General features: G+C 43.0%; 1 protein-coding gene and 1 non-coding gene across 4 annotated transcripts in view; one reads left to right on the top strand and one right to left on the bottom strand.

The window, feature by feature from the left end:
* CCDC91 (coiled-coil domain containing 91) overlaps positions 1-26,273 on the bottom strand; it is a 510,937-nt gene that overhangs the window by 218,597 nt on the left and 266,067 nt on the right. For 2 of the 3 annotated variants that reach the window (XM_038742360.1, XM_038742369.1), the window contains exon 7: positions 22,497-22,604. The exons of the other annotated variant lie outside the window; for it this stretch is intronic. In XM_038742360.1, the coding sequence (XP_038598288.1) occupies positions 22,497-22,604 (108 nt within the window). The remainder of the gene's footprint in view (positions 1-22,496; positions 22,605-26,273) is intronic. 3 annotated transcript variants of the gene reach the window in all.
* TRNAS-AGA lies at positions 20,828-20,906 on the top strand. Its single transcript has one exon. It is a non-coding gene; the product is annotated as a tRNA-Ser (tRNA).

Genomic DNA, 26,273 nt, shown 5'->3' with positions numbered 1-26,273 from the left:
AGAGCACTGTACTAAGTGCTTGGGAAGTACAAGTTGGCAACATATAGAGACAGTCCCTACCCAACAACGGGCTCACAGTCAATCAGCGGTGTTTAGGGAGAGCTTACTGTGTGCAGAGCGAACAGTGCTCTGCACACAGTAAGCACTCAATAAATATGATTGAATGGATGAATTAATGCAGAGCACTGTACTAAGCACTTAATAATAATAATTAATAATTATTATGGTACTTTTTAAGAATTTACTATGTACCTAGCACTATTCTAACTGCCGGGGTAGATACAAGTTAATCAGGCTGGACAAAGTCCATATCCCACATGGGGCTCACAGTCTTAATCCCCATTTTATAGATAAGGGAACTGAGGTCCAGAGAAGTGAAGCGACTTGCCTAAGGTCACCCAGCAGACATCCGGGGGGGAGCCGGGATTAGAACCCATGTCCTCTGACTTCCAGCCCTGTGCTCTATCCACTGTGCCATGCTGCTTGGGAGAGGACAATACAACAGAGTTGGTAGATAAGTTCCCTGCCCACAATGAGTTTATAGTTTAGAGGAGGAGACAGTCGCTAATACAAATAAATAAGCTATGAATATGTACATTGGTGTCCTGGGATTGAGTTTGAGAAGACTATCAAATGCTTTATGACAACAGATTCAAGAGCATAGATGACTCAGAACATACTTATTTTACATTGCAAATCACCTTCAAGTTTGTGAGTAATGAGGCTATCCAATGGCATCTGTCACCTAACACATTCTTTCAATAATTGGAAGATTAAAAAAAGTTGTTATTCCACATGGGAGAAGAAAACTGTATAACGGTGTAAACAGTCAATAAAAACAATACTTTCAGATTTGATAAAATATACCAGGGGACCTAAAAATTGCTCTGAATCTTGCTTCTGACACACACAACATGCCCAGTTTGGGTTTCCCTTCTTCTAGCTCTCAAAATAGAACATTAATACTAAAATTTAAATGATTGTGGACTAAAACCTTGCAATTTCTGGTTTGTGAAGTTGAGATGGAGAAGCCAAAAATTCTGATGAAAGGGTATGTGTTTGAATTTGGTTTAGCATAAGCACTTTTCCCTTTTTCCATTTTCCATGTGAAAAATCGGATTTACGACCAATGGGAATGTAGTGATTCGGGGAGATTTTATCTTCCAACATTAAACACCTCTGGATTTATCCTGGTACAGTTTCTAAAGAGAGCACAGTCACGCTCTTGTGGATTGTTTCTTCAGGAGAAAAAGGCTTCAACAAAGGAGTCTGTAAACCTGAGAAGAGCTGTAAAGCTGGCTCAAAATTAATCAATTGAAGACAGTTGCTTCTGGCAAGCAAAAACTTTCAAATATAATAAGGATAATAACAATACCACTACTAATAATTATACTGATAATAATAATTGTGGTATTTGTTAAGTGCTTACTTAGTGCCAGGCACTGTACTGAGTACTGGAGTAGACACAAGTTAGTTGAGTTGGACACAGTCGCTGTCCCACTTGGGGCTCACGGTCTCAATCCCCATTTTACAGATGAGGGAACTGAAGCATGAAGAATTTAAGTGACTTGCCCAAGTTCAAACCGCAGATAAGTGACAGAACCGGGATTAGAACCCAGGTCCTTCTAACTCCCAGGCCGTTGCTCTATCCACTAAGCCCTGCTGCTTCACTAAAGTACCATTCTCCACCACTTCCTACCGGGGATAAGATTGTTTCCCCAAATCTGTCATTCTGAACCACCCCGGCCAACACCACACTACCCACGCAAACATTCCCCGTGATCTTGGCGTCTTGAACCACGGTTGTTATTCCACTCAGACCTGCAGTCTACAGATCCGAGCCTTGACTGATCACTCAAGCATTCATTCATTCAATCGTATTTATTGAGCGCTTACTCTGTGAAGAGCACTGTACTAAGCGCTTGGGAAGTACAAATCGGCAACATAGTAGTAGGAGGAATAATAGTAGTAGTAATAGCAATAGTATTCATTAAACAACTACCATGTGTAGAGCTCTGTACTAAGCACTGAGGAAAAAAATACACAAGTGAGAGTTAGACATGATCCCTGGCCCTCCAGGGGCTCACAATCTTAGAATATATATGTATATATATATTCTGTATATATGTATATATGTTTGTACACATTTATTACTCTATTTATTTTACTTGTACATATTTATTCTATTTATTTTATTTTGTTAATATGTTTTGTTTTGTTGTCTGTCTCCCCCTTCTAGACTGTGAGCCCACTGTTGGGTAGGGACCGTCTTTAGATGTTGCCAACTTGTACTTCCTAAGCTCTTAGTACAGTGCTCTGCACACAGCAGGTGCTCAATAAATACGATTGAATGAATGAATGAATGAAAGAATAAAACAAGGATGGTAGGATGAGGTGGTTAAAAAAAAAGACGAAATCTGCATGTGGGTCATATTTCCTTTAACTCCTCAAATGTTCTTTTCGCAGGCCTTAAAGGCCGTAGGTAAAGAAACAAATGAGAGCGTTTTTTTTGTTTTTTGTTTTTGTGGCGTGAACCATATTAATCAATCAATCAATCAATCGTATTTATTGAGCGCTTACTATGTGCAGAGCACTGTACTAAGCGCTTGGGAAGTACAAATTGGCATCACATAGAGACAGTCCCTACCCAACAGTGGGCTCACAGTCTAAAAGGGGGAGACAGAGAACAGAACCAAACATACCAACAAAATAAAATAAGTAGGATAGAAATGTACAAGTAAAATAAATAAATAAATAAATAAATAGAGTAATAAATATGTACAACCATATATACATATATACAGGTGCTGTGGGGAAGGGAAGGAGGTAAGACGGGGGGATGGAGAGGGGGACGAGGGGGAGAGGAAAGAAGGGGCTCAGTCTGGGAAGGCCTCCTGGAGGAGGTGAGCTCCTTGTCCCTCTCCTACACTGAATACACTGACTCTGCAGGTCTTGAAAAGTTTAGGTAAGAGTACCTAAAGCCTGGAGATTATTTTTCATGAGGCAAATTTCTCCTTTTTCACCTCACATATTCTCTTTGGAGGCCCAGATGATCTTAGGTAGAGAAATACAAGAAAACGGGTACGAAATTAACTGGAGACTCTATAAGCAGAAGGGCCGAGGAGTCAGAAGGACAAGGATTCTAATCACTGCTCTGTCTCTTGTCTGCTGTGTGACATTGGGCAAGTCACTTCACTTCTCTGTGCCTCAGTTATCTCATCTGCAAAATGAGGAATTGAACTTTGAGCCTCGTGTGGGACAGGGACTTTGTCCAACCCGATTTGCTTGTATCCACCCCAGTGCTTAATACAGTGCTTACTATGTAATAAGTGCTTAAATACCACAATTATTGTTATCATTCTTAAAATTATTATAAGCAAGTATTGGGCAGCAAGGTTTCAGATAATGAACTGGACCATGCACTTTTCCTGATGACCAGCCCATGGCCCACGATGATTGAAATCTTTAATTTCTAATTTCCTCATACTGTAAACACCCTGTAGGCCAGAAATATGTCTACCAACTCCATTATGCTGTACTTTCCCAAGTGCTTAGTGCCTACTTATTGATTGATCTAGTTAACATACTACAAAGTGTGGCTTAATGTTTAGAGCATGGACCTCGGAGTCAGAAGGTACTAAATTCTAAACCCGGCCCCGCAACAAGTCTTCTGCGTGACCTGAGGCAAGTCATTTCCCTCCAATTACCTCATCTGTAAAATGGGGATTAAGAGTGTGAGTCCTATGTGGGACAGGGACTATGTCCAACCTAATTTATATTTACCCTAGCACTTAGATCAGCGCTTGGCACATAGTAAGTGCTTAATAAGTACCATAATTATTATTATTGTTATTACGTGATTCCCATAAAGTTTAAATGGCGATGCACAGAAACTTCCAAGACAATCAGACTGGACGTGGTCCCTGTCTCATATCGCGCTCACAGTCTTACTAACAGCCATCTTCAACTGTTCGCTGTCCAGTGGCTTCTTCCCCACTGCTTTCAAACATACCCATGTCTCCCCTGTCCTAAAGAAACCCTACCATGACCCCATGGCTCCCTGCAGTTATCACCCCATCTCCCCACTACCATTCTCTCCAAACTCCTTGAGCGAGTTGTTTAGGTTCGCTGCCTCATTTTCTCCCCTCTAATTTTCTCCTTGACCCTTTCCCTTCTGGCTTCTGTCCTTTTCACTTCACAGAAACTGCCCTCTCACCAACGATCTTCTTCTGGCCAAGTCCAGCTTCTACTCCTCCTCGACCTCTCAGCTGCCTTCGTCACTGTCGACCACCCCCTTCTCCTAGAAATGTTATCCAACCTTGGCTTCACTGACACTGTCCTCTCTTGGTTCTCCTCTTATCTCTCTGGCCACTCATTCTCAGTCTCTTCCATGGGCTCCTCCTCTGCCTCCCACCCCCTAACTGTGGGGGTCCCTCAAGGTTCAATTCTGGGTCCCCTTCTGTTCTCCATCTACACCCACTCCCTTGGAGAACTCAATCGCTCCTATGGCTTCAACTACCAACTCTATGCAGATGACACCCTAATCTACATCTCCAGACATGATCTCTCTCCCTCCCTGCAGCCTTGCATTTACTCCTGTCTTCAAGACACCTCTACTTGGATGTCCTCCCAGCACTAGCTTAACATGCCCAAAACAGAATTCCTTATCTTCCCTCCTGAACCCAGTCCTTCCCCTGACTTTCCCATCTCTGTAGACGGCACCACCCTCCTTCCTGTCTCACAAGTCCATAACCTTGGCGTTATCCTTGACTCCTCTTTCTCATCCAACCCACGTATTGAATCCATCACTAAATCCCATCGGTCTCATCTTCACAACATCGCTAAAATCCACCCTTCCCTCTCCATCCAAATGGCTACCATATTAATAAAATCACTTATGTTCTCCCACCTGGATAACTGAATCAGCCTCCATGCTGACCTCCCAGCCTCCTCCCCACTCCAGTCCATACTTCACTCTGCTGCCCAGATCATTTTTCTCTGAAAAAATTCAGGACATGATTCCCAACTCCTCAAGGAACTCCAGTGGTTGCCCATTCACCTCCGCATCAAACAAAAGCTCCCCAGCATTGGCTTTAAAGCAGTCAATCACCTTGCCCCTTCTTACCTAACCTTGCTCCTCTTCTACTCCACCGATGCTAACCTTCTCACTGTACCTCCTTCTCATCTATCTCACCACTGAGCCCCCGCCCACTGTCTGACAGTCAATGACTCTCCCCAGCTTCAACGCCTTATTGAAGACTCATCTCCTCCAAGAGACCTTCCCTGATTGAGCCCTCTTTTCTCTTTCTTTCAAATCCCTTCAGCTTCATACTGACTTGCTTCCCTTGTTCACCCCCCTCTCCCAGCCCCGCAGCACTTACATACAGATCTGTAATGTAATTTATTTATATTAATGTCTTTCTCCTCATCTAGACTGTAACCTCATTGTGGGCAGGGAATGGGTCTGTTTATTGTTATATTGTACCCTCCTTAGTGCTTAGAATAGTGCTCTGCACATAGTAATGCTCAACAAATATGACTGAATGAATGAGTTTTACAGATGAGGGAACTGAGGCCCAGAGAAGTGAAGATACTTGCCCAAGGTCACACAGCAGACAGGTGGTGGAGCTGGGATAAGAATCCAGGCCCTTCTAACTCCCAGGCCCATGGTCTCTCTACTAGGCCATCCTTCTTCTATCCTCTTGCGTTATGAGAAATAGTCTTCTTTTTCATTATATCTGCGGGGCCGTTTCAGAGCCTTAGCTGCAATCCATTTTGCCCTCATGTCCAAACTAAATACGTTGTGACGTTAAACCTCCCAAGGCTTAGAACTCGGTATTAGTCAGGCATCCGTGTCTGTCCATTTGCCACAATTAATATTACTTGGACAGTATCTAGTTGAATCTTCCGACTTAGCTTGTGGCAGCAAAGGGATGGAAGAAGGCACCCGGCCAATCACCTGCCTACCCTGATCAGAATGCATCGTTTGTTCCATTCCTAACTCTTGATGTGTTACAGCCTGTTTTTTTCATTGTTACTAAGAGATTCAGGCATGGAACATCTCACTCCTAGGCGATTTAACAAAATGCCACTTGACTCTGTTTCCATTCTCTTGCTCCGAGTTCTGAGGTCTGCTTTTCCCCCATCTGACCATTGCCAAGACCACAATGTTTTCCTGTTCTGCCCAAAACAGAACTAGAGTGGCTGTCTTGTCGCAATCTATCATTACCGATTTTCCTCTCAACGAAAGCAGGAAATTCTTTAAAACATCCCCGTGATCTGCAGTTGTCAGGAATTGATACTCATCTGGAAATGCCAAATATGATCAAATGCCTCTGTCACACAGGAAGGAGAATCATGTGATGGGCTTGAGAAGGCAGAAATAAATTACCCATCTCTGAATAGAGATTGAATCCAGATTTTTTATTTTATGGTCAGTACCGCTCAAGTACAAGAAAAAAAAACAAAACAAGGACATTCACAGGCTACATTTCAGAGTTCTAATTGCTCTTTTCAACGGCATTTCCTCAGTTACTTTAGCAAGCGTTATCTAAAATCCTGAACTGCACTAAGAATAGATCAAACGACAGCAAAGCAGATCACCGTTTTGAATTACGGAATGTCTTATTATTTTCCTGTTCTTAGTTCCTTTTCCAGGAAAGTCACTGGTTTAAAGGTTGTCTCATCAATTCAATGCTCCCAAAAGCTCTCTTTGAGAGGAACCTTTCTCCTGCCTGCTAGATTTCAAAGATGGTCTGTCTTCTATTGCTGGATTTCTTGTCTCCCAATCCTGTGCCCTTTCCTCCCCACCTCCTACTTCTTCGTCTATCCAAGCGCTGTTGGAGAATGCTCTGCTCAGATAGAATAATCCAAGGGCCCCAGTGAGTCAAGTGGCCACTGAAAATTTCTGGTGCAGTTCACCTTCCAGCCGTCTTTACTCTCACAACTCGTTCAGCTCAGGAGCAGAGAGATTAAGTCATTTGCCAGAAGTCACAAAGGGAGTCGATGAGAAAGCCAAGAAAGTAAGTCACAAGTCCAGGACCAGGCTCTGTAAATTTCACCTTACAAGAAAAACAACAGCAATAATAATAATGGTATATTTTGTTAAGTACTTACTATGGGCCAGGCATTATACTGAGTGCTGGGGTGGATGCTAGCTCATCAGGTTGGACACAGTCCCGTTCCACTTGGAGATCATGGTCTTAATCCCCATTTTCCAGCTGAGGTAACTGAGGCCCAGGAAGTGACTCGACTTGCCCAAGGTCATACAGCAGACATGTAGTGGAGCCAGGATTAGAACCCAGGTCCTCCAGACTCCAGGCCCATGCTCTAGCTGCTAGGCCACGCTGCTCAGTTGAAGGGGTGTAATTTGGTACTTGGCCAAAATTGATAATTAATATTAATATCAATAATATTAGTGATTATATATATATATATATATATATATATTATGGTATTTGTTAAGCATTTACTACCAGTGCTTAGAACAGTGCTTGGCACATAGTAAGCACTTAACAAATGCCATCAGCATTATTATTAATATTATTACAATGTGCCAGACACCGAACTAAGCATTTCTCACTCTATACCCACTCTCCTGGGAAGCTCATCTGCTTCAGCTCCAACTTTCATGCGGAAAACTTCCAATTCTACCACTCTAGCTCTGACCCCTCATCTAATCTGCAATTCCACATTGTCTCTCACCTCCAAGACATCTCCGTTTGAGTGCTTCACCTGTATCTCAAACTTCTATGTATGCACAAAGCCAAACTACTCATCATCCCTCCCAAGGCCCCTCCTCCTGCAAACTTTTCTATCTCAGTCAATAAAAGGCCCCGTCTTCCCTGACCCCAAAGCCCGCTCCCTTCATGCTACCCTGGACTCCTCTCTGTCCTCCAGTACTCAGTCAATCAATGGTTTAGACTTTGTGCAGACTGTTGAATTATATAATAATAATAATGATGGTATTTGTTAAGTGCTTACTATGTGCCAAGCACTGGTCTAGGCACTGAAGTAGATACCAGGTAATCAGGTTGCCCCACATGGGGATCACAGTCTCAATCCCCATTTTACAGATGAGGGAACTGAGGCCCAGAGAAGTTGAGCGACTTGCCCAGAGTTACACAGCTGACGTGGCAGAGGCAGGATTGGAACCCATGACCTGTGACTCGCAAACCCTTGCTCTTTCCACTAAGCCACGCTGCTACTCCATGGGAGGGTGGAAAATGACTAATAGATACTATCCTTTCCTTTTTAGGAGATTATCCCAAATCTGCCACTTGTCTGCTGAGTGGCCTTGGGCAAGTCACTTGACTTCTCTGGGCCTCCATTACCTCATCTGTAAAATGGGGAATGAGACTGGGAGCCACAAGTGGGACAGAGACTGTGCCTCGCCTGATTTGCTTGCCTCTACCCCAGCGCTTTGTAGAGTGCCTGACACAAAATTAGCGCTTAACAAATACCACAATTATTGCTATTATTATTACTACTAGCCTAATGGATCAAGCACAAGATGGAAGTCAGAAGGATAGAGAAGCAGCGTGGCTCAGTGGAAAGAGCCCGGGCTTTGGAGTCAGATGTCATGGGTTCAAATCCTGGCTCTGCCAATTGTCAGCTGTGTGACTTTGGGCAAGTCACTTGACTTCTCTGTACCTCAGTCCCCTCATATGTAAAATGGGGATGAAGATTGTGAGCCCCCGGTGGGATAACCTGATCACCTTGTAACCTCCCCAGCGCTTAGAACATTCATTCATTCAATTGTATTTATTGAGCGTTTACTGTGTGCAGAGCACTGTATTAAGCACTTGGGCAGCGTGGCTCAGCGGAAAGAGCACGGGCTTTGGAGTCAGGGTCATGGGTTCAAATCCCAGTTCCGCCAAATGTCAGCTATGTGACTTTGGGCAAGTCACTTAACTGCTCTGGGCCTCAGTTACCTCATCTGTAAAATGGGGATTAAAACTGTTAGCACCCGGTGGGACAACCTGATCACCTTGTAACCTTCCCAGCACTTAGAATGGTGCTTTACACATACTAAGTGCTTAACAAATACCGTTATTATTATTATAATTACAAGTTGGCAGTGCTTGGCACCTAGTAAGTGCTTAATCAATGCTATCATCATCATCATCATCATCTACTCCTAGCTCTGCCACTTGTTTGATGTGTGATCCTGGACAAGTCACCTGACTTCTCTATGCCTCAGTTCCCTCACTTGTAAAATGGGAGACAGGGATTGTGTCCAACCTGATTTGCTTGTATCCAATAAGGAGGTGGAGGGTGAAGGGGGTAGGGTTTCCCCATTCCCTGACAGCAGAGCCTGGAAGAAGGAATTCCTCAGCAATTTTTGCAGCTGCTGCCGTGGCCCCCAGCCTTTCCTAGCCTGGCCATCCTCTAATGCTGCGCTACAAAATCATTCATTCATTTCTTCAATCGTATTTATTGAGCACTTACTATGTGCAGAGCACTCAGAGAGCCAAGCCTGAGCTGGGGAAAGAATGGGCAGTGGAAGAGGGGAAGCTTGCTGAAGGAGGGTTTTGATTCTTTTTTATTTTTATTTTTTATATTTTATTTTTAATGGCATAGGTTTAGTGGTTGCTGTGTACCAGGCACTGTATTAAGCACTGGGGTAGATAAAAGCTAATCATCTAGGAAACAGTCCAACTGCCGGATTATCTTTCTACAGAAATGCTCTGGGCATGTCACCCCCTCCTCAAAAATCTCCAGTGGTTGCCTATCAACCTTCGCATGAAGCAAAAACTCCCCACTATTGGCTTCAATGAGAAGCAGCGTGGCTCGGTGGAAAGAGCCCGGGCTTGGGAGACAGAGGTCATGGGTTCTAATCCCGACTCCACCACTTGTCAGCTGTGTGACTTTGCCACTTGTCAGCTGTGTGACTTTGGGAAAGTCACTTAATTTCTCTGTGCCTCAGTTATCTCATCTGTAAAATGGGGATTAAGACTGTTAGCCCCACACGGGACAACCTGATTACCTTGTATCCCGCCGCCCCCCCCCAGCCCCCGAAGTGCTTAGATCAGTGCTTGGCACATAGTAAGCACTTAACAAACAACATTATTATTATTATTATTTATTATTATTTATTCAAAGCTCTCCATCACCTTGCCCCCTCCTACCTCACCTCCCTTCCCTCCTTCTCCAGCCCGCACACTCCGCTCCTCTGCCTCTGCTAACCTCCTCACTGGGCCTCATTCTTACCTGTCCCGCCGTCGACCCCCGGCCCACGTCCTACCTCTGGCCTGGAACGCCCTCCCTCCTCACATCCACCAAACTAGCTCTCTTCCCCCATTCAAAGCCCTACTGAGAGCTCACCTCCTCCAGGAGGCCTTCCCAGACTAAGCCCTCCCCCTTCCTCAGCTCCTCCTCCCCTCCCCATCACCCCAACTCCCTCCCTCTGCTCTACCCTCTTCCCCGCCCCAAAGCACTTGTACATAGTTGTCTATTCATTGTATTAATGATGTGTAAATATCTATAATTCTATTTCTCTATTCTGATGCTATTGATACCTGTCTACTTGTTTTGTTTTGTTGTCTGTCTCTCCCCTTCTAGACTGTGAGCCCGTTGTTGGATAGGGATTGTCTCTGTTGCCGAATTGTACTTTTCAAGTGTTTTGTACCATGCTCTGCACATGGTAAGCTCTCAATAAATACGATTGAATGAATGAATGAATGAGTGCTTGGCAGAGTACAGCAGAATTGGTAGACACGCTCCCTGACCACAGTAAGCTGACATTCTAGTCTCCTCCTCAAGTTGATGGTGACAAGGGAAAAGCTATCACTAAATTTCTTAACTTGATGATAAACTGTCTGGGCAGTTACCACTGGTGATCTGCACAACATTTCCTGGAAAAGCAAGAGAGAGTTTTCAAGATTTATAGAGGTCAGACAGAACTCTTGGAGGTATTTCTGCTCCACCATTTATTCTTCCATGCTCTTAACCTAGATCTCACCTGATCTCAGTTCCCTTACCAAGCAGTAGTAGTATTACTAGTACTTAGTAAGTGCTTACTATGTGAATTAATCAATCAATCATATTAATTAACCTGATCATCGCCTCAGTTACCTCATCTGTAAAATGGGGATTAAGACTGTGAGCCCCCCGTGGGACAACCTGATCACCTTGTAGCCTCCCCAGTGCTTAGAATAGTGCTTTGCACATAGTAAGTGCTTAATAAATGCCATTATTATTATTATTATTATTATATTACTAATTGAGCGTTACCATGTGCAGAGCACTGTACTAAGGACTTGGGAGAGTACGAGACAACAGAATTAGCAGACACATTCCCTTCCCATTGTGAGTTTATAGTCTAGAGGGGAGACAGGCATTATTATGAATGAATAAGTAATTTTTAATATTACTTATAAATATAATATATGCCTGGCTCATAGTAAGTGCTTAATACGATTATTATTGATTATTAATACATATTTTAAGAATAGGGACATAGTGATGTAGGGTTGGGGATGGGGCAAATATCAAAATTCCAAAGGTCACAGTGAAGAGTACTGTACTAAGTGCTGGGAAAGGATACACATGTTGGAATTAAGCACAGTCCTTAAGGTACTCACAATCTGAAAAAAACCCACAAAAAAAGGGGAGATAAAAATGGGGAGAGGAAACGACATCTCCAGCAACCTGCCTGTAATGCAGAGCAAGGAATCATTCCTAATCTCAATCCCCAGAATTCAGAAAAGACTTGGAATAAGTAAACCTGATAACAGATGGGGTAAAAATCTAACACCAAATATTGTGTGGTAAATCAAATTTTGCTGGCACTTTTCTGAATCCAGATTTTGTGAGATATATATTGGGTGCAGAAAGAAATGATCATCTGATTAGTATCTGGAAAGGTAGAATGATTTTCTGCTTTTCTTGAATCAATCAATCAGTTGCATTTATTGAGCATTTACTGTGTGGGGAGCACAGTTCTAAGTGTTTGGGAGAATGTAATATATAATATAAATATATGTTGCCATCTTGTACTTCCCAAGCGCTTAGTACAGTGCTCTGCACACAGTAAGCGCTCAGTAAATATGATTGATTGATTGACTGATAAATATTTCCTTCCCATAATAATTCTAAAGTTTGAGCTTTAGTTTGTTAAGAGAGTTAGCATGGCTAGTTTCACACTCTGTGATTCATCGAATCTCTCCAGTGATCCACTTAACTTCTCTGTGCCTCAGTTATCTCATCTGTAAAATGGGAATTAAGACTGAGCCCTGTGTGGGACAGGGACTGTGCCCGACCTGATTAGCTTGTATCTAACCCAGTGTTTAACAAGTAAGCACTTAAAAAATACCATAAAAAAAGCTTGTTCATATCATCAGAGAAGCAGCATGGCAGAGTGGATACAGCACATGTCTGGAAGTCAGAGGGTCATGGATTCTAATACCGGCTCTGCCAGTTGTCAGCTGTGTGACCTTGGGCAAATCACTTAACTTCCCTGTGCCTCAGTTCCCTCCTCTGTAAAATGGGGATTGAGACTGTGAGCCCCACATGGGACAGGGACTCTGTTCCCCAATTTGCTTCTATCTACTACAGTGCCTGGCACACAGTAAGCCCTTAACAAATACCATAATAATGACAATAATAATTAAATTAATAAAATGAACCCTCTGATGAGAGCCCTTTGAATTAATACACATTTAAAACAACTCAACAATCATGGTCTAAAGGGGGTCATTTTTTCCAATTAAGTCACCTCAGGAACTGAAAACAGAAAAATGAGCCTACCAAATGTGAGTCACAGGCAAATGAAAAACAGAACAAAAAGAAATATCTCTTCTTACTCCAACAAGGAGAACTTGTTTGGTTCTCTTTTGTGCTCTTTTAAAATCTTCTAAATTTTGTAGATGTTTATACACTGATGAATAAATGCAATTCACTGAGCACACACCTTGGGCAGCGAAAGACACCAAAAGCTTGGGAGAGTACAATATGATATGCTGTCTTCCTACACTAAAACAGGAGGACAGGATCCCTGCCCTCAATCAATCAATCAATCAATCAATCGTATTTAGCATGTAGTTTAACTTTGGAAAGACCACCCTCCCAACACACAAATGTCACGCCTAACCTGACGCCCTCCGTCAGGGGCAAAGAGTAGGTGAACAACGCGTCAATCAGTCGATAGTATTTATTGGGCAGTTACTGTGGGTAGAAGACTGTAATAAGCGCTACGGAGAGTGTGAGGGGATTGTGCTCTGCTGTAGGGACAAGGAAGGAAGTGGGAGAGATTAGCTGTGAAGTTCATTTTCTATAGGTGTTTCTTCTCCCTAGATTGCAAATTCTCTTTGGTCAATTTATGATTTATGCGTATTACCAAACGGCTAGGATGTTCTATCCACCGAATAGCTGCTCCACAAGCATTAATAATAGGAGTGACATTTCCGGGAGTTTATGGAGCCACTCCAAAATATATTTCCAAATTAATACCAAGGCTAATTAATGTACATTAATCCCACCGAAGATTTGACTGACATAATAATCAATTGAAAGCACAAGTACATTTTATTTGAGCCTAGTGGGCTGCAATACAGATCTCTCAGATAACTCTCATGGGCTCATGATTAACTTTGATCATGTGTTCAGCAGGGGCCTTTTTTCCAAATTGCGTACCAATGTCTCTCTCTGAAAAGTGCCCTTAACCTAGCCAGCAGTGGCTCAGTGGCAAGAGCGCACGGGCTTTAGAGTCAGAGGTCATGGGTTCAAATCCCTGCTCCGCCAATTGTCAGCTGTGTGACTTTGTGCAAGTCATTTAACTTCTTTGGACCTCAGTTACCTCATCTGTAAAATGGGGATTAAGACTGTGAGCCCCCTGTGGGACAGCCTGATCACTTTGTAACCTCCCCAGCACTTAGAAAAGTGCTTTGCACGTAGTAAGCCCTTAATAAATGCGATTATTATTATTATTATTCTTTATTTATTTTTTGGACGCTCTCTTACCGGAAATGTTTTGCAAGAATATCACTTTCACAAAGAGTAAAATAGTTTGTTGTGTAGGCTTGTTAAATCTAGGAACTCTGCATGAGGGTTACTCATTCATTCATTCATTCAATCGTATTTATTGAGCGCTTACTGTGTGCAGAGCACTGTACTGAGCGCTTGGGAAGTACAAGTTGGCAACATATAGAACTCTCACACACTCCCAGAAATGGGTCGATGAGTAAACTGAATCTCAAATCGAACATGCCTTAAGTAGAACCCTTCATCTTCTCACAAACCCTGACTTTTCCATTACTGTGGACAGCATCACCATCCTCTCTGTTTCACAAGTCCATATCCTTGGCATCAGTCTCCAGTCATTTTTCTCATTCAACCGGTATAATCCTGTCAGTTCAACATTCGCAACGTGGCAGAAATCGCCCTTTCTTCTCCATCCAAACTGCTACCACGTTGATCCAAGTACTCATCCTACCCCACCTTGATTACTACATAATAATAATAATAATAATAATAATAACAATAATGGTATTTGTTAAGCACTTACATGATGATGATAGCATTTATTAAGCACTTACTATGTGCAAAGCACTGTTCTAAGCGCTGGGGAGGTTACAAGGTGATCAGGCTGTCCCACAGGGGGCTCACAGTCTTAATCCCCATTTTCCAGATGAGGGAACTGAGGCCCAGAGAAGTGAGGTGACTTATCCAAAGTCACACAGCTGACAAGTGGCGGAGCCGGGATTAGAACCCATGACCTCTGGCTCCCAAGCCCGAGTTCTTTCCACTGAGCCACGCTGCTTCTCTACATCAGCTTCATTCCTGATGTCCTTGCCTCCTGCCTCTCCCCACTCGAGTCCATACTTGACTCTACTGCCTGGATAATTTTTTTCTGAGAAATCTTTCAGTCCATGTTTTCCCACTCCTCAAGAGCATCCAGTGATTGCCTATCCACCACTGTATCAAGCAGAAACTCCTCTCCATGGGCTTTAAAGTCTTCAGTCTTCTTGCCACCTCCTACCTAATCTCACTGATTTTCTACCACCACCTGGCATGTTGGCTACGTCCCTCTAATGCCAACCGACTCACTAGGGGAGAGCGAGGAATGGGGGGTGGAAGATGTTGGGAAGGAAGGCCAGAAGGGGTTGATAAGACAGGGGATTGAGGGGTATGGTGAGGAATATATCATAAAATATCAAATAAAGAGTTTGGTCAACTGGATACAGATTTACCTGTTGAGTTTCTCCCTTAAAATAATAATGAATGATTACGGTATGTGTTAAGCACTACATGCCAGGCACTACTATGGGGTAGTACAAGCAAATCGGGTTGGGCACAATCCTGTCCCATGTGGGGTTCATAGTCTCAAACCTCATTTTAGGGACGAGAAAACAGGCATAGAGAAGTGAAGTGACTTGCCCAAGGTCACACAGCAGGCAAGTGGCAGAGACGGGATTAGAACACATGACCTTCTGACTCCCATTCATTCATTCATTCATTCAATCATATTTATTGAGCGCTTACTGTGTGCAGAGCACTGTACTAAGCACTTGGGAAGTACAAGTTGGCAACATATAGAGACAGTCCCTACCCAACAGTAGGCTCACAGTCTAAAAGGGGGAGACAGTGAACAAAACCAAACATACTAACAAAAATCTCCAGTGGCTACCAATCAATCTGCGCATCAGGCAGAAATTCCTCACCCTGGGATTCAAGGCTGTCCATCCCCTCGCCCCCTCCTCCCTCCCCTCCCTTCTGTCCTTCTCCAGCCCAGCCCGCACCCTCCGCTCCTCTGCCACTAATCTCCTCACAGTACCTTGTTCTCGCCTGTCCCGCCATCGACCCCCGGCCCACGTCATCCCCCGGGCCTGGAATGCCCTCCCTCTGCCCATCTGCCAAGCTAGCTCTCTTCCTCCCTTCAAAGCCCTACTGAGAGCTCACCTCCTCCAGGAGGCCTTCCCAGACTGAGCCCCTTCCTTCCTCTCCCCCTCGTCCCCCTCTCCACCACCCCCATCTTACCTCCTTCCCTTCCCCACAGCACCTGTATATATGTATATGTTTGTACATATTTGTTACTCTATTTATTTATTTATTTATTTTACTTGTACATATCTATTCTATTTATTTTATTTTGTTAGTATGTTTGGTTTTGTTCTCTGTCTCCCCCTTTTAGACTGTGAGCCCACTGTTGGGTAGGGACTGTCTCTATATGTTGCCAACTTGTACTTCCCAAGCGCTTAGTACAGTGCTCTGCACACAGTAAGCGCTCAATAAATATGATTGATGATGATAATGATGATGATACAAGTTGGCAACACATAGAGACAGTCCCTACCCAACAGCGGGCTTACAGTCTAGAAGGGGGAGACAGAAAACAAAACAAAACAGGCCCGTGCTCTATCGACTACGCGATGCTGCTTCTGTATCCTTACAATTACAAATAAAAATGGTGATGGTAAGTCATTGGTTTAGTCAAGAACCAGGGTCAGAAAGAACTGCAATTTGATCGTTTTAGTGAAAAGTTTACATGCCTCATTCTAATAATCGAGATTTCCTCTCAGCGTGTAGCTTTTCTTGGACAAAGACTAAATCGTTTCCCCACTTATAAATGGGAGATGACATGGCTTATTTTTGATTATCATCATCATCAATCGCATTTATTGAGCGCTTACTGGGTGCAGAGCACTGTATCACTGTATCAGAGCACTTATCATCAAGTACGCTGGCCACGTCTCACATTATCTTCAGCAGATTTCAATGCAGTCCCCAGTCTCAAGTCTCTCCTTTGGCTCCTTCAACAAGCTCTACTACCTACAGCTGACAACGCCGACTCTCTCAAGGTTCATTCATTCATTCATTCAATCGTATTTATTGAGCGCTTACTGTGTGCAGAGCACTGTACAAAGTGCTTGGGAAGTACAAGTCGGCAACATATAGAGACAGTCCCTACCCAACAGTGGGCTCACAGTCGAGAAGGGGGAGATGGACAACAAAACAAAACATGTAGATAGGTGTCAAAACCGTCAGAACAAATTCCTTTACCCCTCCCTGTCACTTAGGCCGCAGGATTCCAGTTTCAGCTTCACCTCCAAGGCTTTTGTAGTCATCCTCATTCTGTACATATCAATCAATCAATCGTATTTATTGAGCGCTTACTGAGTGCAGAGCACTGAACTAAGCGCTTGGGAAGTACAAGTTGGCAACATATAGAGACGGTCCCTACCCAACAGTGGGCTCACAGTCTAGAAGAATAATGGCATTTGTTAAGCGTTTACTATGTGCAAAGCACTGTTCTAAGTGCTGGGGGATACACGGTGATCAGGTTGTCATCATCATCATCATCAATCGTATTTATTGAGCGCTTACTATGTGCAGAGCACTGTACTAAGCACTTGGGAAGTACAAATTGGCAACATATAGAGACAGTCCCTACCCAACAGTGGGCTCACAGGTTGTCCCGCGTGGGGCTCACAGTCATCATCCCCATTTTACAGATGAGGTAACTGAGGCTCTGAGAAGTTAAGTGACTTGCCCAAGGTCACACAGCAGACGTGTGGCGGATTCGAACTCATGGCCTCTGACTCCAAAGCCCGGGCTCTTTTCACTGAGCCACACTATATATACATATATACCTGTATGTATGTATATATGTTTGTACGTATTTATTACTCTATTTATTTCTTTACTTGTACATATTTATTCTACTTATTTTATTTTGTTAATATGTTTTGTTTTGTTCTCTGTCTCCCCCTTCTAGACTGTGAGCCCACTGTTGGGTAGGGACTGTCTCTATATGTTGCCAACTTGGACTTCCCAAGCGCTTAGTACAGTGCTCTGCACACAGTAAGTGCTCAATAAATATGATTGAATGAATGAATGAATGGATGGATGAGTGAATGGATGGATGAGTGAGTGAATGAATGAATGAATGAATGAATGAATGAATGAATGAATTCTGTATTATTGATCGTTTGGTCTTATCCCTACCATCTCTCCCGTCCATTATCAGGTACAAGTGGGAGATTCTGGACTGCCTTCTATAAAACAAACTTCCAAGCGATTGTAAAAGTGAAATTGGCCACCATATTTGAAGGGAATAACAAGGTAAGCATTTCACAATACTCCTGGAAGCGCAATGAACCCACCACTCCCTCCTGCTCTAGTATTTATGAAGCGCTTACTGTGTGCAGAGCACTATTTTCTCGTTCATTCACTCAATGTATTCATCGAGCGCTTACTGTGTACAGAGCACTGGACTAAGCGCTTGGAAAGTGCAATTCGGCAACAAATAGAGACAATCCCTGCCCAAGACAGGCTCACAGTCAAGAAGGGGGGGATTATACTGCACAAAGTGCTGGGAGAAAATATACAGGTCGAAATCACCTTACATTATAAAATCTGAACCGGCTTCACTATACCTGGCGGAATCTGCTCTACATAACTGCATTTTCTGGAATTCTACTGAAGAAGCTTCCTCACTCTGTCTACTTCGAGTGTGAAAAAAAACATTAAAATGGTCATTAAAAAATAAGGGTGCCAAGGGAACTATCCTAAAGTCGACTTCAGAAGGCATAAAAGATTAAACAGAAGGATATTATGAAAATGTGAGTTAATAAAAACTGAATCAATGCAACAGCTCAGCAAATACTGCTTGCCCAAATAACGAATAATTGATGCTTGGTGACTAATAAAAGAGACCATTTTCATTTAATTTATATTTCCCATACATCCTGGTAGTTTTGGTGGGCTGATGTTTTTTTTTATGAAGATATTTAATTTAAAGCTTGCCTTTAGGTATTTTCTGTAGAGAGCAATTCCCATGAGTCTCAATTATCATCCTTGTTATAATAATAATAATAATGGCATTTATTAAGCACTTACTATGTGCAAAGCACTGTTCTAAGTGCCGGGGAGGCTACAAGGTGATCAGCTTGTCCCATGGGGGGCTCACAGTCTTATTCCCCATTTTACAGATGAGGGAACTGAGGCCCAGAGAAGTGAAGTGACTTGCCCAAAGTCACACAGCTGACAGTTGGCAGAGCTGGGATTTGAACCCATGACCTCTGACTCCAAAGCCCTTGCTCTTTCCACTGAGCCACGCTGCTTCTCTGTGTTATGTCACATGACGTGTAAATGGGACATATTTTCCCAAAATCCTTTCTCATAAGATGAACTAATACACAAAATGAATTCTTTGCTACATAAAAGTGTTTCTAACGTGAAGCAAACGATCACCTCCATGTACGATGTCAGGTCTCCATGACATTTTGGTGGGCGCTAATGATGCGGTGGATTTTCCGGAGAAAGAACATACATTTGCTAGCATTTTGTTTCGTTAATAAAATGGTCCTATTTTATCTTCTTCCCCTCCGGCTTCCTATTTACCCTCGCTCTTCGGCTTTACGACTTTGGCTCCCGCCACTGATTCCTCACATCCTCCAAAGAGAAGGCGACTCCTCAGATGGAAGGAGAACTCCTCTGACCGGTTCCGAGGAAAATCGACCTTCAGGTTCATAAGAGCTCAGGTCCGTGGCCTCAGTTGGTTTTCATACCGTTTCGCATTTCCCAGAGAAGGTCCTCGCAAAGAAACTAGCACTGTGGAACTTCAAGCTTAAAAAAGGCACAAAAAATTTGACCAGAAGCCTATTTTCCCCCGAGATGCCTAATTTGAAAAAAGCCTGATGTTACGTTTTGGAAAGCTAGAAGCAAGTATCTGAGCTTTATGAGGTTTTCCCATTACTAATGCGCCGAGGCACAGTGTATCAATCAACAAGGGTAGTTCAGAAAGGCACTGAGACTACTTTCAGTTAAGGCCCACCAGATGGCTCGTGTCCAGTATTTCTCTGTCCCGTTTCCAAGGATAAATTCATTGACCAAGTCGACTTTTTTTTCCAAGCTGTTGGGTGTCTTTCCATTGTGCTGTTTACACAGATGACTCTATGTCGGAACCGAACTGTTTGGTGTCTGTGCTCAGGTTACCAATCGACTACTCTCATAAGGAGAGGCAGTGTGGCTCTTTGGAAAGAGTCTGGGTCCCAATCCAAGTCCGGCCACTGGCCGCTACCTGACCTTGGGCCGGTCACGTAATTTCTCCAGGCCTCAGTTTCCTCATCTGTAAAAATGGGGCCAATATAGATGTGTCCGGCTGGATAACCTTAGAACAGTGCCTCGGAGCTTAGAACAGTGCCTGGCACGTAGTAAGCACTTAACAAATACCATTATTATTATTATTATTATCATTATTATTATTATCATTATTACAACCTGGTATTTATCCCAATGCTTAGCACATAGGAAGTACTTTTATTATTAATAATAATAATGATAGCATTTATTAAGTGCTTACTATGGGCAAAGCACTGTTCTAAGCACTGGGGAGGTTACAAGGTGATCAGGTTGTCCCACCGGGGGCTCACAGTCTTAATCCGCATTTTACAGATGAGGTAACTGAGGCACAGAGAAGTTAAGTGACTTCCCAAAATCACACAGCTGACAATTGGCGGAGACAGGAATTGAACCCGTGAACTCTGACACCAAAGCACGTGCTCTTTCCACGGAGCCTAATCAACGTCATCATTATTATAATTATTATCACAGCAACAAACTTCCAGCAACACTGCACAGTTACCAACAGGTGATAATGCTACTGATATTCATTCATTCATTCAATCATATTTATTGAGCGCATATTTATTGAGATGCAAAGCACTGTACTACATGCTTGGGAGGGTACGTTATAACAATAAACAGACACATTCCCTCCCCACAACGAGCTCATAGTTTAGAGGAGGAGACAGACATTGATATAAATAAATAAATTACAGGTATTTATGTAAGTGCTGTGGGGCTGGGAGAGAAGATGAATAAAGGCGTGGCCGAGTGGTTAAGGCGATGGACTAGAAATCCATTGGGGTTTCCCCGCGCAGGTTCGAATCCTGCCGACTACGATTGCTTTTTCTCCCTTCTAGACTGTGAGCCCACTGTTGGGTAGGGACTGTCTCTATCTGTTGCCAACTTGTACTTCCCAAGCGCTTAGTACAGTGCTCTGCACACAGTAAATGCTCAATAAATACAATTGATTGATTGATTGATTAAAGGGAGCATGTCAGAGTGGGAGAAGAGAAAAGGAGGGCTTTGTCAGGGAAGGCCTCTTGGAGGAGATGTTTAAGTTGATATTTAACAGAGATGGAAATCTAGACTGAAACAGGGACGTTGGCTTTTGAAGAATTCTAAAAACTGGAGAGGCTGACTCTTCTTTTCTATATCCCCTCCCTTGGTTTAAGGCTCAAGGTAAACCCCACAGAGGCACCTGTGTGTTATAATTCCACTCTGGGGGACATTTACATTACAATTCTAAGGATTATGTTGTAGAAATCTTATTAGGTTATGAGATAGAGGCCCTTTTGGGTCTTAATGCCACTTTGGGGGTCCTATATATTACAATGCTAAGGGTTCCGTTGTAGGAATATTATATTATTCATTCATTCATTCGTATTTATTGAGCGCTTACTGTGTGCAGAGCACTGTACTAAGTGCTTGGGAAGTACAAGTTGGCAACTTATAGAGACGGTCCCTACCCAACAGTGGGCTCACAGTCTAGAAGGGCTAGTCCAGATTATGAGTTTAAGCAAGGTAGGTTCTCCCAGAACATTTACCAAACTAAATAACATCTAAGAGAAAATGTAGCCCAAAATGGAGTGGATCATTTGATACCACTATTGTGCTGGGGGAAAATGATACTATGTGTATCATTCATTCATTCATTCATTCAATCATATTTATTGAGTGCTTACTGTGCACAAAGCACTGTACTAAACACTTAGAAGAGTCAAATATAACAATAAACAAATTCCCTGCTCACAACTGGCTCACAGTCTAGAGAGGGAGACAGACTTTGATATACATAGATAAATAAATAACATATATACACAAGTTTTGTGGGGCTGGGAGGGGGAGATGAGTGAAGGGAGCAAGTCAGGGTGATGGAGAAGGGAGTGGGAGAAGAGGAGAGGAGGGCTTAGTCAGGGAAGGCTTCTTGGAGGAGATGGACCTTCAATAAGGTTTTGAAGTTGGGGAGAGCAACTGTCTGTCTATGAGGAGTTCCAGGCCAAAGACAGAATGTGGGAGAGAGGGCAGAGGTGAGATTGATGAGATCAAGGTACGGGGAGAAGGTAAGCATTAGATGAGCGAAGTCTGTGGGCTGGACTGTAATAATAATTATTATAATAATGGTATTTGTTAAGCGCTTAGTATGTACCAAGCACTTTTCTACAGTCCCTGTCCCACGTGGGGCTCACGGTCCCAATCCTCATTTTACAAATGAGGTAACTGAGGCCCAGAGAAGCGAAGTGACTTGCCCAAGATCACACAGCAGACAAGTGGTGGAGGCAACTAGGAGAGAAACAAGATGAGGAACCACAGGTGATTGAGTGATTTACAGCCAACGGTGTGTATGAGCACACATTTTTTTATTACAAGTGCTTAGTACAGTGCTCTGCACACAGTAAGCGCTCAATAAATAAGAATGAATGAATTACCTGAGTATTAAGCAAGTCTTCACACTTGTGCACTTGTTTCTCAATTGTGGCTACATACTGCTTTTCAATGGCCTCCTCCTGCTGCCTAACTGTTGACTGCAGTAGTGCCTGAAAACAAAATGAAAAGAAATTTGAATATAGAAGACAAACTGGAATTGTACAGTTGGTAGGGGTTTTCTGACACCCCGACAATCCACTTTTTCTTAGGTTGCTTATCTGAAGTCCAATCGATCCATTAATCAGTGGGACGCGCTGAGAGCTCACTGTGTGCAGAGCACTGTACTAACCGCTCAGGAGAGTGCAATACGACAGAGTAGGTAGACACGTCCCCTTCCCACAAGGAGCTACATTCTTCTGCCCCCACAGACTAAGCAGTACTGAAGCACACTCACACATAACTTTATTTTCAGCTTCTTGGCAACCTGTCTTCCTGAAGCCAGGATTACATTTTTTGGCTTACACCCTCTCTACACACACCTTCTGCTTAGAAAAGAGCAACTCAGAAGATAAAGAGGGTGAGTAGTCTTGTTACATATAAATTCAGTTTAGTGGGGACCACACAGGATGAGAAGCAGAGGAAAGTTGCTTGCAAAAAAAAAAAAAAAAAAAAAAGCCAGACATATTTCACTGGCTGACAAACCTCCACATCCTCTCGGTTCTCTGTAATACCCCAAGGGCCAGGCATGATCTTCGCGACCACAAGTCAAGTAAAAGCAGATGGAAACTCTGAGTAATTCTGAGCCTAAAAGGACTGCCCCCCAAGGAAGTTCACGCCCCTGAAGTGAAGAGGTGGAAGTCAAACCGGGGAAGTCAAAATCCCGACAGGATTGACCAAAAGTAATTAGGGTCACTCGAGAGCTACTTGACTGAGCTGTGTCAAGGTTCACGGAAATAGAAGGACACTAAGACGGTTTAGGAGAAGGGCCAATTTGCCACTTGAAGATGTTACGCCCATCCAACTACTTCATGGAGGGGTGGAAGTTTGAAACATTTTTGTGACTTGAAAAAATATAAACATTATGCTCCCAATATTATACTGTATGCTATTTCCTGTCAAAATATGTGCAAAACTATATATATATATATATATACACACACACACACACACACACACATATACATATATATGCACTATGGTAAATGTTCTATTTTTAAAGACATATCTGTTTAATCAAATCCTCATAATCATAATAGTAAGCTGAAACAGACATTCGTCTTATAGAAAACAGATCCCTGGCACATTTGAGCAGACAAGGAGAGGTGGCCAAATTTTCTAAATCACCTCTGTCTCGAAACTAAGATTTGCTTGTTGTGAAACAAAATGCATTAAGATGCTAAAGAAACGAGCTGCATTTTTTTAGAACAGTGAGAAAATCATTTCTAGAGCTTCTGAACGAATCAGCCTCGCTGTGAGATAATGAACCTCATTTTGCAAATATTAGTCCATCTGAGGATGATACTCTCACTGGAATTTGGCAGCGGATAACCTAAGAGCTGCAGCAACCTTTACTCATAAATCAGCAAAAGAAGAATTATGTTCTGAATGAGATTATTTAATAAACGCGTACGGCTTGCAGGAATTGATTTGCCAGTGGGTTGAATTTGGTGTCTGATTTACAGACTGTCTTCCAAACGACTTACTTTCTAGAGTGCCAGGTGGGCAGTCCCAAAAACCCGACCCTTGGAATAACCAACATCCAGAGGGATTCTTCAAACCAACTTGGGTTGGGTTTATAATGCATGTATGTGTCAGCCACGCGAAGACGTTGGTTGCATACTCTCCAGAGATGGGCAAAGCAAGAGCTACTAAAACGCTTTCCTGGGCCTTTGAAAACCAGGGGCCATTTTTCTGGCTTTCAAGGATAAACTGCAGTCGACAGCACTGATTTTGCCACGATCGGCATTGCTAAGCAGGTGAGCGCCAGTGGAGTTCAGAAGGTTATTTTCCCACAACAGTCCAGATGATGATGATGATGATGGCATTTGTTAAGCGCTTACTATGTGCAAAGCACTGTTCTAAGCACTGGGGGGATACAAGGTGATCAGGTTGTCCCACGTGGGGCTCACAGTCTTAATCCCCATTTTACAGATGAGGGAACTGAGGCTCAAAGAAGTTAAGTGACTTGCCCAAGGTCACACAGCAGACATGTGGCGGAGCCGGGATTCGAACTCATGACCTCTGACTCCAAAGCCCGGGCTCTTTCCACTGGACCATGCTGCTTCTCATGATCCCTGAAAGTATAGTCTTGACTTCTACAAGAACGTAAACGAACCAATCAATCGGGAGCACTTATACATCATCTATACTGTGAGCTTGTTGTTAGCAGGGAATTTATTGTTATATTTTACTCTTCTAAATGTTTAGTACAGTGCTTTGCACACAGTAAGCACTCAATAAATATGATTGAATGATTGACTGACTGACTGACTGACTGACTGAATGAATGAATGAATGATACACATAGCATCATTTTCCCCCAGCACGATAGTGGTATCAAATGATCCACTCCATTTTGGGCTACGTTTTCTCTTAGATGTTATTTAGTTTGGTTCATTCATTCTATCATATTTATTGAGCACTTACTGTGTGCAGAGCACTGTACTAAGCGCTTGGGAAGTACAAATCAGCAACATACAGAGATGGTCCCCACACAACAACGGGCTCACAGCCTAGAAGGGACTAGAGGGTCCAAACCTAGCCCCTCATTGCAAGATGCAGGAGAACCTAGTTTGCTTAAGCTCGTAATATTCCTACAATGAAACTCTAAGCATTGTAATATATAGGACAATCCCTGCCCACAATGGGCTCACAGTCTACAAGGGGGGAGACAGACATCAAAACAAGTAAACAGGCATCAGTAGTATCACTATAAAGAAACAGAATTATAGATTCATTCATTCATTCGTATTTATTGAGTGCTTGCTGTGTACAGAGCACTGTACTAAGCGCTGGGGAAGTATAATTCGGCAACAGATAGAGACAATCCCTACCCAACAACGGGCTCACAGTTTAGAAGGGGCGAGACAGACATCAAAACAAGTAAACAGACATCAGTAGCATCATTATAAAAATAGAATTATAGATATATACACATCATTAATAAAAATAAATAGAATTATAATTATAAATAGGTACATATATACACAAGTGCTGTGGGGCGGGGGGGGGTAGAGCAGAGGGAGAGAGTCGAGGAGATGGGGAGGGAAGGAGGAGCAGTGGAAAAGGGGGACTTTATATTGTACTCTCCCAAGCGACAGTACTCTGTACACAGTAAGTGCTCAATAAATAGAACTGAATGAATGAATGAATAAACTAGTAGGATAGGTAAGTAATAATAACAATAACTATGGTATTTGTTAAGCACTTACTATGTGCCAGACATTGTGCTAAACGCTGAGGTGGAAACAAGCAAGTTGGGGTAGACACAGTCCCTTGTTCCACGTGGGGCTCACAGTCTCAATCCCCATTTTACAGATGAGGGAACTGAGGCCCAGAGAAGTGAAGTGACTTGCCCAAGGTCACATAGCAGACAAATGGAAGAGCCGGGATTAGAACCCGTGACCTTCTAACTCCCAGTCCAGTCCTCTATCCAATACAGGGACTACAGGTGGTTGGACACCCAATCCTGTCTGTTCTCAGTTCACAACCTCTCCAGACTCCACCCCTTTTTCCCATGTGATCAATCATTCAATTATATTTATTGAGCACTTACAGTAGGCAGGACACTGTCCAAAGCACTTGGGAAACTAATGATAATAATACTAATTATGGTATTT

Source organism: Tachyglossus aculeatus, chromosome 2 (assembly GCF_015852505.1).
Source record: "Tachyglossus aculeatus isolate mTacAcu1 chromosome 2, mTacAcu1.pri, whole genome shotgun sequence".
Classification (NCBI taxonomy): domain Eukaryota; kingdom Metazoa; phylum Chordata; class Mammalia; order Monotremata; family Tachyglossidae; genus Tachyglossus; species Tachyglossus aculeatus.
Note: the sequence above shows the minus strand (reverse complement) of the source record. Positions and strands in the feature narration are given on the sequence as shown.